The sequence below is a fragment of the Monodelphis domestica genome, chromosome 1 (assembly GCF_027887165.1).
Source record: "Monodelphis domestica isolate mMonDom1 chromosome 1, mMonDom1.pri, whole genome shotgun sequence".
Lineage (NCBI taxonomy): Eukaryota > Metazoa > Chordata > Mammalia > Didelphimorphia > Didelphidae > Monodelphis > Monodelphis domestica.
In genome coordinates this window covers 476,512,029-476,526,496 of record NC_077227.1, presented here as the reverse complement: position 1 = coordinate 476,526,496, position 14,468 = coordinate 476,512,029, and the positions used below count along the sequence as shown (strand labels likewise).

General features: G+C 39.7%; 1 protein-coding gene across 1 annotated transcript; it reads left to right on the top strand.

Annotated features, from left to right (window-relative positions):
- The first annotated feature begins 217 nt into the window (after positions 1–217).
- LOC100022049 (ficolin-2-like) lies at positions 218–14,021 on the top strand. The gene is made up of 9 exons (XM_007475385.3): positions 218–293; positions 3,075–3,188; positions 6,397–6,450; positions 7,072–7,107; positions 8,962–8,997; positions 9,352–9,479; positions 10,059–10,188; positions 11,210–11,344; positions 13,247–14,021. Exons 1-9 carry the CDS (start codon positions 218–220, stop codon positions 13,492–13,494), a joined length of 957 nt encoding a protein of 318 aa, XP_007475447.1. The 3' UTR covers positions 13,495–14,021.
- Positions 14,022–14,468: the final 447 nt, after the last annotated feature.

Below are 14,468 nucleotides of genomic sequence, written 5' to 3'. Positions count from 1 at the left end.
GTGTCAGGAAGGAAGGTGAGGGCCAGTTAGACAGGAAACTAAGAGGGGTCTAATTTGGGGGACATATAATTTTTGATCATTTGATAAGCAATGTTGGTGCCACAGGAAGAGGTGAAACAAGAGGCTGGGATTAGGGTTGGATTTCTCTGTCTTATAAGAGTCTGGGATCTGCTTCTGAGTCAAAGGCAAGAAGGGCCAAGATCCCAACAGAGCTGCCATGGAGAAGGCTACCCAGATACTCATGTTACTGTGTGCTAAGGCCTTGATTGTTCAGGCTACGGAAACATGTCCAGGTGAGTGATACCCTGTAGGAAGTTTTGGGTATCTAATATTTCTAATTTTATCACTGTAACATCAGAAAGGCATATTTAGTTTCCTTATCTATTTTGCTATGAAAAGAGAGGACTTAACATTTGAACCATCCATGTTCTTCTTTCTTTAAAATAAAAAAAATTATTTAAATCTTATTTTACTGAACTTAATCTCTGAATACCTCTTTCCATTTTCTCTACTCATTGAGCTTTTTTTTTTTGTAACAATGATTAGAAAAGAGAGAAAGAAAAGGCAGTTTGACAAAAATCAATCAATACTTTGATCATACTTGACAGCATATATAGTATTCCACCTACATAGTTCTCTGCCTCTGCAAGGAATCAATTAATCAAGAAGAATTTATTAAACATTTGCTATGTGCCACTGGTAATAAAAATAGGAAAAATACAAAGATGGGAAGAAAGTAGATTTTCTTAACTTGACTTAGTCTCTTCTAAGGCCCCTTGTCTTTTTGGGGAGTTATAAATAGGTTTATATTTGTCACCTTTTGTATGTAAATACCAGTTTCCTCCTATTCCTCACAACTCATTCACACTCTAGTGTGTTAGTCACTGCCTGAATCTGGGGGAATGAGAACAGTGCTTATTGAAGACTGAACATGCTAATTAATTCAGATTATCTTTCATAGGCTGAGCCCATATTAATCTTATAGAATCAATCAGAGAAATCCACAGGAATCAAATGATATTTTTGGAATATATTTGCTGAACAAATTTTTTTCTTGGCAATTTTAGATTCTAAGAAAATTAAAGATCTTACTGTGTCCTTTATTTCTTTTCTTTTCTTTTTAAACCCTTACCTTCTCTTAGAATCAATACTGTGAATTGGCAGAAGAAAGGTAAGGGCTAGGCAATGGGAGTTAAGTGATTTACCCAGAGTCACACAGCTTGGAAGTGTCTAAGGCCACATTTAAACCCAGAACCTCCTGTCTCTAGGCCTGACTCTCAATCCTCTGAGTCACTTATCTGCCCGTGTCATTTATTTCTACTGATCCTATGCAGATGATCTTTAAATCAAAACTCCCGAGTATCAATTTCTCACTCAACCTTCAGCCTCATATTTCCATTTGCTTTCTGTACAGCTCCACTTGGTGAAGTTCCAATGTTGCCTCAAATCAAATATGTAAAATTAAGCATCCCTTTCTTTCTCCCAAGCACAGATAATTCCCCCATTTCTGTTAATGGAACTTCTATTCTCTTAGACCTTCAAAACTAGACTGAAACTTTAGAATTCTCTTTCACTCTTTTTCTTTCCTTTTCTTTCCTCCATATCCAATCAGTCACCAGGTTCTATAATTTTTTCCCCCATCAAGGCTTCCTGGATTATCTCCTTAATATATTGATAATTACTTAGATAAGGGCTCAGATAGTATCTTTATGGAACCTGACAATAACTCAAGGTCAGAAGGCTTATTTAACACACTGACAGATTCAAGATCCAAAAATATCTTTGAAATCTGGAACACTGAGTTATTTAAATATAGGAGGGTGGAATAGCAAATAGCACTGAATTTAGATTCAGAAGATGAGTTCAAATCTTGCCTTTGCAATATACTACTTCTGTTATTTTCAGAAGACAATAAACTTCTCATGGCTTGTTTCCTCATGTAAAAAAATGGGAATTTTCTGAATTAGATGACCTTTAAGATTCTGACCTATATATCTTCTTCCCTTTTCAGTTATACTTTTAGAAAAAGCTTATTGCCTCTACTTCCTTTCTTCTCACTCATCAACCTTTCTCAATAAAGCTTCTAACTTCATCATTCAATTAAAATGGCTCTCTTTAAATTTATAGTGGTCACTAATGGCTAATTTTGATCGTCTTCTCTCAGTCTTCATCCTTTTTGACCTTTTTGCATTTGACACTGTTAGTTTTCCTTTCTTCCTGGACACTCTCTTTTTTTCTGGGTTTTTGTCACACTCTTCTCTTCTGATTCTCCTCCTCCTCAGTCCTCTTTGCTAGCTCATCATCAATAACACACATTCTAATAGCAGGTTTTCCTGAAGACTGTCCTCAGGCCTCCTCTCTCCCTCCCATCTCTTGGTGACCTCATCAACAACATTCTATAATTTTAATTATCATTTCTAACACCTAGAACAACCCATGTTACCTTACAGGCACTTAATAAATGTTTACTGATTGATAGATTCCAGTCTTCAATCTATCATCCTATGATAAGATGATAGTGAATTGCAGAGCTCAACAAAATAATATAGCAGCCAAAGCTAATGTGATGTTCGGCTGCATTAAGAGAGACCAAGCTTCTAGAAAGGAGGTAATGGTCTAACATTGGTGGTCTGGCTAGAGCAGGTACCATCTGTAGTTCCGTGTTTGATTCTGGGTGCCTCAGTTCAGAAAGGACTTTGTTAAGCTGGATGGCAACCAAGGATGGTGAAGAGCTTTAAATTCATGTCATTTAAGGATTAGCTGAAGTATTAGCCTAAAGAAGAGAAGACTGGGGGACATGACAGCTTCACTCTGTTTGCCTCAATTTTCTCATATGTCAAATGAATTGGAGAAGGAAATGGCAAACCACTCTAGTATTTTTGTCAAGAAAAACCCAAGTTGGGCATGACTTAACAACAAATCAAAACTTTGATGACTTAATTTCTTTTATCCCTTCTAATTTAATTGGCACTAAAAAAATGAATTGATGTAAGTGTAGGACAATGACTTTACACTACTATAGAGAATGCCCAGGTTAAAGAATGTTTGCTGAATTTATGATTAACTATTTGCAGATGTGAAGATTGTGGGCCTTGGGGCTTCTGAAAAACTCACTATCCTTCAAGGCTGCCCTGGACTTCCTGGAGCCCTTGGTCCAAAAGGAGAAGTTGGTCCTCCAGGAATGACAGGTATGTTTCCAAGCACAGAGGTATTGACAGAGATTGAGAGTGATAAGTTTGTTGGTGCTCCAGCCAACAATTCAGAAGTGGATTATTTCAGAATTCTAGGCACTTTACCTATTTATCATTCTAGTTTATGTAAGTGAGTTAGTAATGCTGCTTTAGGTTATATTGCATGAATCAATTAGTCAGGCTTTCTCTGATGATTGAGAGGGTACAGATTAGGGCAGCTAGGTGGCTCAGTGGATGGAATACCAGGTCTTTGGTTAAGAAGAGTCATTTTCAGAGTTCAAATCTTGCCTCACATCTTTGCTAGTTATGCGACCTTGCCAAGTCCCTTAATCCTGTTGACCTCAATTTCTCAATCTCTAAAATGAGCTAGAGAGGGCAATGCAAACCACTCCAATATCTTTGCCACAATGGGGTTATGAAAAGTCAGAAATGACTGAAATGACTGAATAACAGTATAGATTAGCAAGTCTTTTATCAGTTGGGGTTCTTTTTCATATAAAGATCTAATGAAATTAAAATGACAAATAGTCATCAGTTTACATTTGTATGCATAAGTCATGTTATAGGCCATGTGGGATAATAGAGGATTTGGTTTTGATATCATAAAATTCTATGTTCAAATCCTACTTCCAAAACATACTGGTTACGGGACTTTCAGCAAGGTCACTTCATCTTTTAGTGATTCCTGAGTTTCCTCACCATGGAATTTCTTATTCCAATGAAATTCCAAGTCTAGTCCCTATCCCTGTGTACTCTATATGCTTTCTATATTATGAAAATCCCTCAATTAATTGTTCTTTGGGGGAAATATCTTCTTTAGCATTCTCCTTTTAATTCTGAGAGAGCCCCTTGGCCTAACTGTCTTGGTAGAACTTGCTTTCAATTTGTTCCAAGTTAAGAACTCTCCACCTTTTAACTCTCTAAATGCCCTACTATCCATATATATTCCAAGTTCTAAGATCTCAATCCCAATATTCCTCATGGCTAGGAGAAAAGGCGGAAAAAGTTAAGGAGCTATGCATTATATGTTAATACATCTTTACCTGTGATTGTCTTTTTTGTTCCATACAGGAAAGAGTTACTTTGGCAACCACACATCTAAGTTACTCACTACCTTCCTCCATTAAATTAGTTATATAAATTAAGTTGTACTTATTTTTGAATACAAATTAATTTGTACTTGTTTTGTAAACAAATTAATTTGTACTTATTTTTGAATGGCTAAAGATTATCTTTTACTCTGTCTAGCAATGACTAGTTAATCCCTTAATGCCCTCAAACCTGGCTTTCTGCCAGGAACTGGCATAATAAATACTTTCTCTGAATATTTTGCAAGAAATTTTGTGAGAAATACATGTGAAACAATAGAAGTTGTTTTTTTAAACTGAATTATTTAGTGGTTTTTCTCCCAAGAAGGAACAGAGGAGGAAGTAGGACAGAATCATGCAAGTCAGAAGTTTAGGGCTTTGGATTGAAAACAGAAGTTGAGCTTGTTTCAACAGATGGTCTTTTCCCATGTCCCATTGCACATTGAACCCAGTAAATCAGAATTTCTGAAAGCCTTATAATTGTGCAAAGAAAATGGCAATGTAGTTATGAAGTGGGTGAGGTATAATTTCCTAGGTGAAATTTTCTAATATTAAAAGGAAGGATATGTTTTTAAAAATATTTTTTTCACTTGTTTCCTGTTCTCTTCCTTTGTTCAGACTTAGAGAAGGTCCAGAGAAGAATAGGTAGAAAAGCCTTGACAGTCATACCTACTTTGGAGATGTGTCAAAGCAACATTTTATTTTTACCTTCTTTCATCCTTTATTTTTAAATTAAGTTTAGTCTTTTACATGAAGAAGCATTTTTCTCTCCCTTTGATCTCTCTCCTTCTCCTCCCCACTTTGAGGAAGAACAAAAATCTTGTAATGTATAAGGATAGGCAAGAAAAAGAAATTTCTACATTGACCATGCCCAAAAATGTGTCTCTTGTTCTATACTCTGAGCCCATCATCTCTCTATCAGGAAGTGGGCCACATACTTCATCACTGGTTTTTTGAAATTGTGGTTGGTCTTAAGCCTTTCAAAGTTGTTCACCAATGTTGTTATTGTGTAAATCGTTCTTGGGGTTCTACTCATGCTACTTACATCAATTCATACAAATCTCAGTTTCTTTGGAACTATTTCTTTAGATTGTAAGCTTCTGGAAGGCAGGGACTTTCTTTTGTCTCTTTTTGTATCCTTAGCACATAGTACAGTGCCCTGTATATGGTAGCTACTTAATTGTTTATCGATTGATTCTTATAATGCAATATTATTGTGTTCTGGACCCTTTGTCATTCTGTTGAATCTTATGTATCTTTTCTCAGAATAAGTTTTTAAAATACATAACATTTTATTTTCCTCTTGATGGATATTTGCTTAGTTTCCAGTTCTTTGCTACTGTAAAAAGAATAGCTAGAGATATTTTTTGTACATATGGCCTCCCAGTGATTTTTGAACTTGGGATTGTTTATAGTTTCAAGGCAAAATCTTCCTTAACTGGCCTTGAAGAGGACATCTGTACAAGAAGGGCAAGAAAAGGAGGAAGTAACCAAGGAAAAGCTATCTGCATGTGTTTTCCTTATTTTTGGTGGGGGGGCGGGGTGGGGGTCGGGTGGAGAAAAGAGACCTAAGCAGAAAAGCAACTTAGGAACAAAGGATTCTTACTCAAAGAACCCTTCCAATTAAATTCATGATAGTGTTATCTGAGTTCTTCATTTTATGGATGTAGAAACTGAGGCCAAGAGAGGGTAAGTGACCTACAAAAGGTCATAAAGCACAAGACCAGGATTCAGGACATCTATCTTCAAATCCATGACTTCCCAGAATTACAAAGAAGGTAAATAGAATCAGCACAGGATTTAGGCCTTTCAGGCTTATTCCTAGGTCGGTAATATAGTTGCGGTTCATTGCAGGTAGCACAGCCATGGTCTATGAATTTCTGAGCAGTTTTAGAAAGCCCCCCAGGCAGATGCCTAGTTTGCCACAAGCATCTGCCAGCACAGAGGACAAAGCTTGTAACCTCTCTGGGGGCTGCTGACTTCATAGGCAATTTGGCATGGAAGCCTCTGGCACTGGGCTAGATGAGTGGCTCCTTGGAATGTTGGAGGGAATGGAGCTTAGAGGAGACATCTTTGGGGAGATATATTTTCAGCATTTGTTTTATTTTATTTTTTAGGGGAAAGAGGCCCTCCAGGGAGCCCAGGAGTGTCAGGAACACAGGGTCCCAAAGGTAAGAGAAAGATCATAGAAGACAAACTCCAGGTGAAATATCAATGCGTTTCTAATGAGTAGCAGCTGGGAGGGGGGTCACCTTAATGTTCCTACTAGATTCTTCATTCCTAGAGACTCAACTTCTCTCAGATGGGAAAAACATGACTTTCCTATTCAAAGTCCAGAGATTCATGTGATTGGTAGATCTTTAGCACGAAAACCTCAATCTTTCCTCAGAACCCAGCCTTGGAAAACTTTGTAGCCTCAGAAACAAAGTTGTGCCAAAGAGAGCCTGGTCTCTTTCCCCCTAACTTACTCTGATGATCTAGGCACATGATAAAGCTAAGGAACCAGCATTTAACCTAACTAAAGAGCTTCTAGAAAGCAAACTATGTTTAATTAAGTCTGTGGAAATGAAGATTCTGGATGGAAGAACCATCAGGCTCAGTATTTATGACAGTCTTTGCAGGCCAACAGTCAGTTCCCACTATGGTTAATAGATTCCACTGAGAAAATGGCCAATGCCAACTTATTTGTTCCACTCAGAAAATAGCCAGTGCCAATCCTCCTCTGTTAGACCCTAATAAGAGTTGGTGATCTTGGATTACTTGTCCAGTTCTGAATCAGTTTCTTTCCCTAGGAGACAAAGGAGATCTTGGGATGCCTGGAAGTTTAGGTAAGGTCTTATTTCTATGGGTCTGTGGATCACACCAGGACCAATCAGTCCTGCATTTGAAATATAGAGGCATTAAGACTAGAAATTAAGAATTTTTTGATGATAAAGATTCTAAGACGTGGTAATACATTACTGAAGGAGCTTTTTCAAAATAGAAATTCTAAATATAACCATGTCTAGAGATTGGAGGTGTGCTCTAGATAGAACAGGTTGGTGGTGTGGCAGAGAAAATTATAATTATCCTTATTACAATGACCAAATGAAAATCAATCCCTGACCTCAGGGAGTTTATGTTCTGGGGGGGGGGGAGGGCACGTAACATGGAAAGATATCAAAATAGATAACAATAATAGCTATTGTTTAAGGTTTGCAAAGAGCTTTATATATACTGTCTTATTTGATCCTTAAAACTCGGAGAAGTAGGAGCTTTTATTATTACTGCCCAAATTGTATAGATTAGGAAATAAGATGAGATGGATTCAGAGACTTGCCCAGAGTCACATATCTATTAATGTCTGAATCAGCACTTGAGCTCAGGTCTTCTTGTCTCCAAGACTAGCATTCTTTCCACTATGGTGCTGATGATCATTTGAGGCAGGAGAAAATACTAACAATTTTCCCAGACAGTGTTGGTCTTGGGTATAGAGTTCTGTCTGTGTGTGTTTGGGTGTATAGAGAGAGGAGAGAGGGACATTTAGGCCTTTAGCTTTGGGAATAATTGTGATGACAAAATATTATGGTGGAAGGGGAACAGTTCTGAGATCATGGTGCGCTCCTTGTCCAAAAGATGAAAAGACAAGAACTGGGGAGCTTCTTACATAGACCCATCCTTTGATACTGGCAATCCTTTTGAGTTATGAGGGGGCAGAAACACTTGGGAACAAAACTACCCTGATGTCCCTCTGTTCAAACTGGGACTCTGCAATGGAGCATATGCAGTGTTTATTTTTGTTCTTCAGTGTTCTTCAGTTCTTCAATGCTTCTTCATTACCCAGTCTGTGGTTTTCTTGCTAAAGATACTAGAGTGGCTTATCATATCCTTCTCCAGATCATTTTACAGATGAGGAAACTGAGGCAAACAGTGTTAAATGACTTGTTCAGGGTCACATAGTCAGTAAGTATCTGAGGCCAGATTTGAACTCAGGATGATGAGTCTTCCTCATTCTAGGCCTGGCACTCTATGGCACCAACCAGCTGCCCTGGTAATAGTGGTAGTGGAGCCAGATTGTTAACTTGTACCATGGAGGACTGGCCTATGGGCTATGGATCCTATTTTAGAGGGACAAAGATAACATTGGATCAAAGGACAAGACTGGATGGGGAAAGAGCACTGTCTCTGGAGTTAGAGAACTAGAGCACTAAAGTCAGGAAGACTAATTCAAATCCATCTTCACTTACTAACTAGATAAGTTATTTGATCTCTGCCTTAGTTTCTTCATGTGTAAAGCTGTAATAATAATAGCCACTAACTCCCAGGGCTGGTGTGAAGGTAAGATGAAGTAATATTTTTAAAGCTCTTTGCAAACCTTAAGGCAGTATATAAATGTATATATATATATTATATGTATATTATATATATTATTATATTATAATATATATTTATATATAATTTATATATAAATATATATATTATAATATATATTATATATATATTATATATACTATATTATATATATAGTATATATATTATTATCTAAAAATTTGCCTCTTGGAGCCCTGTTCACAGAGATCCTTAAGAAATGTCTGTTATATTGTATTTTGTTATTATATCGTATAGAGTCATCTACCCAAGAGGCAAATGCAAATGAGGGCCCTGATTTCTAAGCACTTGATTGTTTTTCTTCCCATGTATAGATGAGAAAGAACTGGAAACTCAGCTGTGCAAGACAGGTGATTGTTTCCCCTGATTTTCTACCCCTCCAACTTGACCCAGGGGTTCATTTCTCACTGTTCAGGTCTGGCACTTGAAGGCTGGGTCAGAGGTTCAGATGTGTCCAGTTCCTTACATTTCCAGAGAAGAACCAACCTAAATGTCCATGGAGCTAAAGGGACTTGGAGAGACTGTCAGCCTGTGGCTTCCACTACCCAAAGGGATGCAATAAGTTCCTGCTCTTGATACCTGCTCATTCTCCCCTCCTAACCTTAATATTTCTCCTGCCTGGCCCTTCTCCCTGGCACCCCAAATTGGAGGGGCAGGAGATGTGGGAGAAGTGGCTGTGCACATCTAACCCTTTGTCTTCCCAGGAGCAAGAAACTGTAAGGAGTTGCTGGGTAGGGGGAATGTCCTCAGTGGCTGGTATACCATCTACCTCTCTGACTGCAAGCCTCTTACTGTGCTGTGTGACATGAACACTGATGGAGGGGGCTGGATTGTGAGTACAAGCCTAGCTCATCTGGTGGATCTATCCTGCTGCTCTGCCCTGCCAAGACCCTCAGGAAACAGTTTGCCCAGTTTGCAGTTCTGACCTGGAGTCCAAGTTCTGATCCCACCCACATCCAAGCTGGTCTGAGAGGGAAAGGGGAGGAAGGCCTGAGAACTAAAGAAAAGAGGAGGCTTCCATTGTCAATGAGGGGAGAGAACCAGGAACTACTGTGAGGCAGTGCTGGGTGGCCAAGCCTGGCCCACAGTGAGGAGGACTAGCTTGGGCCCAGGGTTAAAACTAGTAACTTTAGGAAACCAGCTGAACCATTCTCTCTGTGCGTGATCCAAACTATGCCTCAGCCAGGTCTAGCTGAGCTCTGAGGAGAGAGGCAATCATCCCCTATAAGGGACTGAACGCCACTGGAGGGCAAAGATAAGAATCCTGGACCCTGCTTGTGAGGGACCAATGAATAGCTCATGCTAGTAGTATCAGGTGCTTATGTTTTCATTCTGTCCTTGGTGGGGAGAGGGGAAGAGGGAAGCAGAAACATTTATTTGGAATTGGGGGGGGGCTCCCATTTTTTCACAGGTTTTCCAGAGACGGGCTGATGGGTCTGTGAACTTTTTCCGATCCTGGGCTGCTTACAAGAAGGGCTTTGGCAGCAGGCTGGGGGAGTTTTGGCTGGGGAATGATAATCTTCACTTGCTGACAGCTCAGGGTGAGGTTCCAGGGTATGTGTCTCAGGGGAGAGCAGTCTGGTTTCTGCTCTCTTTCTGGGTGTGGGATAGGGAGGACTTTGAATCCTTAGACTTCTCCTTGGTTGTCTACCCAGCAAGGCTGATCAGTAGGAGCCAGGGAGAAGTCATGGGACAGTTGCATTCTGGGAGAATCTTTAGTGAAGCTAGAAGATCCTGACCAAGCTTTGGGGAGTGGCTCTCCCTGCTAACAACCGGAAAGGCTGAGCTAAACCAGGACAAAGGCCAGGCAAGGGGCTGTCTAAGGCAAAATATGTATGGAGTCAAAATCCTTATCTTCTGTCTTAGAATCAGTACTGTGTATGTATTACTTTCAAGGCAGAAGAGGGGTGAGAGCTCAACAATGAGGATTAAGTGATTTGACCAGGGTCACCCAGCTAGGAAGTATTGGAATCCATATTTGAATGCAGGACCCGCTTTCTCTAGGCCCAGCTGTCAATCCACTGAGCTACTTAGCTGCCCCCAATTTAATGCTCTTTTAAAAATAAATTCAAACATTTTTAGATTCAGAAAATTCTGCCTTCTGGGGCCTATAGACATTAGTCAACTCCCCTCTCTCCTCTATACAGTGAGGACTCAGATTTTCTTCCTCTTATGTTGGTAACACACCTGAGATACCATTTTCAAATCTGAACTAAGAAGCCAAAAGTCTTATCCTACTTCTGGGATTGTGTTTAGCAGGACACTGAGGGATATGGAAAAACTCACTAGAATTTTCACTTAATCCTAGAATTCCTTCAAGTCTACTGTTACACAAGACCTGCCCTTATTTCCCATTCTGTGAGCCAGGATCTCTCCAACTATTGTAGGTCTGATGAAGGGAGATGGTCCAAAGGGAGTAGAAGAAAGATACCAAGGAAGGAAAGGATATCCTTTTGGTAGTCTGTTCTTATTCCCAGTAATTTAAGCTCTATTCCCTTAACCTCCACTGCTCCAAGAGGATGAGTCATGACAGATGAGATACTATCTAACTTTCTCACTCAGATGATAGTGAACTCCGAATCGACCTCCAAGACTTTGACCACAATCACCACTTTGCCAAGTACAGGTCATTCCAGGTTGCTGAGGAGACAGAGAACTACAAATTGAGTCTGGGAGCCTTTGTGGATGGAAATGCAGGTGGGTTAGGGATGGATCCATAACCTTATAGGGGAGAGAAAATCAAGGAATGGGAGAGAAGAGATAATGATCCAAATAAGGATCATTGTGAAAATTTGTATATATGGGAGGGATCTATGATTTCCTCACTTTGGGGACTTTCTCCACCAACACAGATAGCGCCTCTGTATAGAACATAGTAGGCAAAGGTTAAGGGGCTTGCCCAGTGTCACACATGTAGTAAGTATCAGAGGTGGTGCTTGAACCCAGGTTTTCTGAATTTGAAACTCAGTACTCAATCCATTACATAATTACAGTGAAAAAGACCATTTTGTTGCTTAAAGAACACAAATGTGTTATTCCAGCTCTAGTCAGTTAGCCAGAGTCAAAAACTTTTCATTAGTACTTTTAATTTTTGAAGTGGTTTTTTTTACCTAATATCTAATGCAATTCAACTTATTTCAGAAAAGTGTTGGGGGAGATTTAAACATAAGTGAGATACAATTCCAGCTCTTGGAGAACTTTTAGGCTAATAGGGGATGTGGAAATGCACTCAAGTAATTATAAAGCAAGATGAATTACATCAAATGTTTTTTAAGCACTTTCTGGGTACAAAGCACTGTGCTAAGCACTGAGAACAATTATCAAGTCAACAAATATTTATTAAGAATTTACTATGGTCAAGCACTGTACTACTCCACTTGGAATACAAACAATAGCAGAAAGCATCCCTACTCTGAAAGAACATACTTTCTAATATGGGAAGACAACACATACAACAGAGTTGAAAAGGTGGGAAGGAATAAAGATACTCATGGAAAGGCCATGGTAAGAGAAAGTCAGCATAAAGGAAATGATTTATTGATTAAGTGGGTCCCTCCCTCCTCTTCCCCTTCCTTTACCCTCTTCCCACCCCGTGTCACACCTCACTGTCCAGCTGTGCCCTGGCCGGCGGCAGGGCAGGAATGGGTCAGCGTTGGGGAAAGATGTCCTTGCACTGCTGAAGTAGGGGGATTGAAGTTGGGGAGATTCAGTGAAACCTGGAGAGAAACGAAGACACAGTTGGCCTGAGCCTCCTCCTTACATTGGAGATTCAGGAAGGAACCAGCCAATCAGAGGAAGAAACCAGGGGGGTGGAAGGCACTTCCAGAGTGAGAAGTGATAGAGAGATGGAGTGTAGACTTATGATATTATTAGTATAGGGAGCTACTGGATGAGGAAACTCTTCAGTGTAGGTCAGCATCTTCTCTGAAACTTATAGTTTTGAGTTACCTAACTAGGTTAAGTGATTTGTCCAGGGTCAGAGGGAAGACTTGAACCCAGGTTGTTCTCACTCAGAGGACAGATTTCTGTCAATTATACCACATGGCCTCTGAAGTACTCAGCATACAAGAATAAAAGACAAGGATGTCACTTTGTATCAAATAAAATATAGTGGGTTTTTTAGAGAGGTACCAACAATTCTATTTGTACAAAATTTCTGTGAGGTTTGTAGGGCATGCATTATCAGGCTCATTTTATAGATGACTGTACAGATGAGATCCTGGGGAGATTATGAGACTGGCTGACACATGGCCAGTGAATAGAAGAGTTGATGTTGAAACACAGGTATCATGACTCTTAGCTTGGGGGTCTTTTTTAACCACCCCATGATTATGAAATTCTCTTTCCTAATTCCTTCTGGGGGTAAATAACACACTGTACTCTTTAAGGAGGAACTGAGAGGGATGTGAATGTTATCATAATCAGCAAAGTCATCAGCATCCTTTCCAGAAACTCCTCAAGAAGGATCAGTGTTTAGTGACTTTGTCTCTCTTGGTTCCTTATCCTCCTTCCCTAGGACAAGCCATCTCTAGGAGTTCTATTCTGTTACCCACTTCAGGAAATGACCTATCTGTAATTGCAAACAATGGCTTCCTGCAGGTGACTCTCTGATGTATCACAACTACTTTGGCTTCACTACCAGAGACCGGGACAATGATGCCTATGAGGGAAACTGTGCCATATCCTACCAGGGGGCCTGGTGGTACAATGATTGCCACTTGTCCAATCTCAATGGTCAGTACCTTCGAGGGCCTCATGAGAGCCCAGCTAATGGAATCAACTGGAAGACAGGCCATGGGAACAACTACTCCTACAAAGTATGTGAGATGAAGTTTCGGCCCACTTAGCTCCCAGTGGAATGGTGGGTCATCTGTGATCCTGTGATCCCTGTGATCCTGAATATGGAAGGGAGAAAATAGATCCCCCTGCCCCAGATAGCATTATTATCTAGTTTTTCATCCTGAATTGCTAGGTTCCCTGAGATGAATGAATTAAAAAAAAAGATTTATGAAATGCTTACTATGTGCTAATACAACACTAGAATGAAGAGAGAGGAAATGACTGAATTCTAATCCAACATATTATCATGCAATAAGTGGGGCTATGCCAGAGCTTTCTCTCATTATCCCTTTATTTATACTCACACTCACCTAGGATAGGTCTTCTTTGTGCCTTGTCACCCTCATTAGATCATTGCTGACAAGCTCAAGAATGATGGGGACATCAAAAGCCAGGCCTCAGCAGGCTCTGTCTATTATTCAAAGCTTCCTTTAAAAATCTGGGTCATCTGAGACATTTTTAGCTTTTATTCTTAGAGGTTTGTTTATAATTGTTTAATATTTGATCAAAATATAAAAGCATCCAACTTTTTACTGAACTATATGAAAAATAGTTTTCTTACAAAAAAAGCTGTTGTCATTTTCTTAAGAAGTGGGGAAATAAGGAAAAGGGAGTTTGGCCCCTTTCCCTGAATTTCACTGTGCCTATTTAGATTCTCCTGGGGCTCAGGCAGAGGAGAGCAATGAGACTTCTTAATGTGGCAGTATAGCTTGCTCAGGAATCCCATTCCTAGCTGAGAGGCTCATGACTCTTTCCAACTCTTCTTTTCCCTAAATGAATTTGGAGAGATCCTTACTGCCTTTTCATCTCCCTCTCTCACCAATCCCAACCTACACAAAGGATCTGATGACATGATGTAACTTCAAGGTTATACTATGGGCATGGGTGGGAGTAGACATTCTATGGGGCTGACTTGGTAGAAATTACAGGGAAGTAGGTTTGGGTTTGAAATAAGGAAGAATTTTCTAATAATGAGGATTTT

What these genes read in the sequence shown, in the direction of transcription:
- LOC100022049 (XM_007475385.3), top strand. Translation starts at nt 218, where the DNA reads ATGGAGAAGGCTACCCAGATACTCATGTTACTGTGTGCTAAGGCCTTG. An exon ending in AGGAACACAGGGTCCCAAAG is followed by an intron (nt 6,451 to 7,071) that starts GTAAGAGAAAGA and finishes TTCTTTCCCTAG; the next exon opens with GAGACAAAGGAGATCTTGGG. An exon ending in AACTCAGCTGTGCAAGACAG is followed by an intron (nt 8,998 to 9,351) that starts GTGATTGTTTCC and finishes TTGTCTTCCCAG; the next exon opens with GAGCAAGAAACTGTAAGGAG.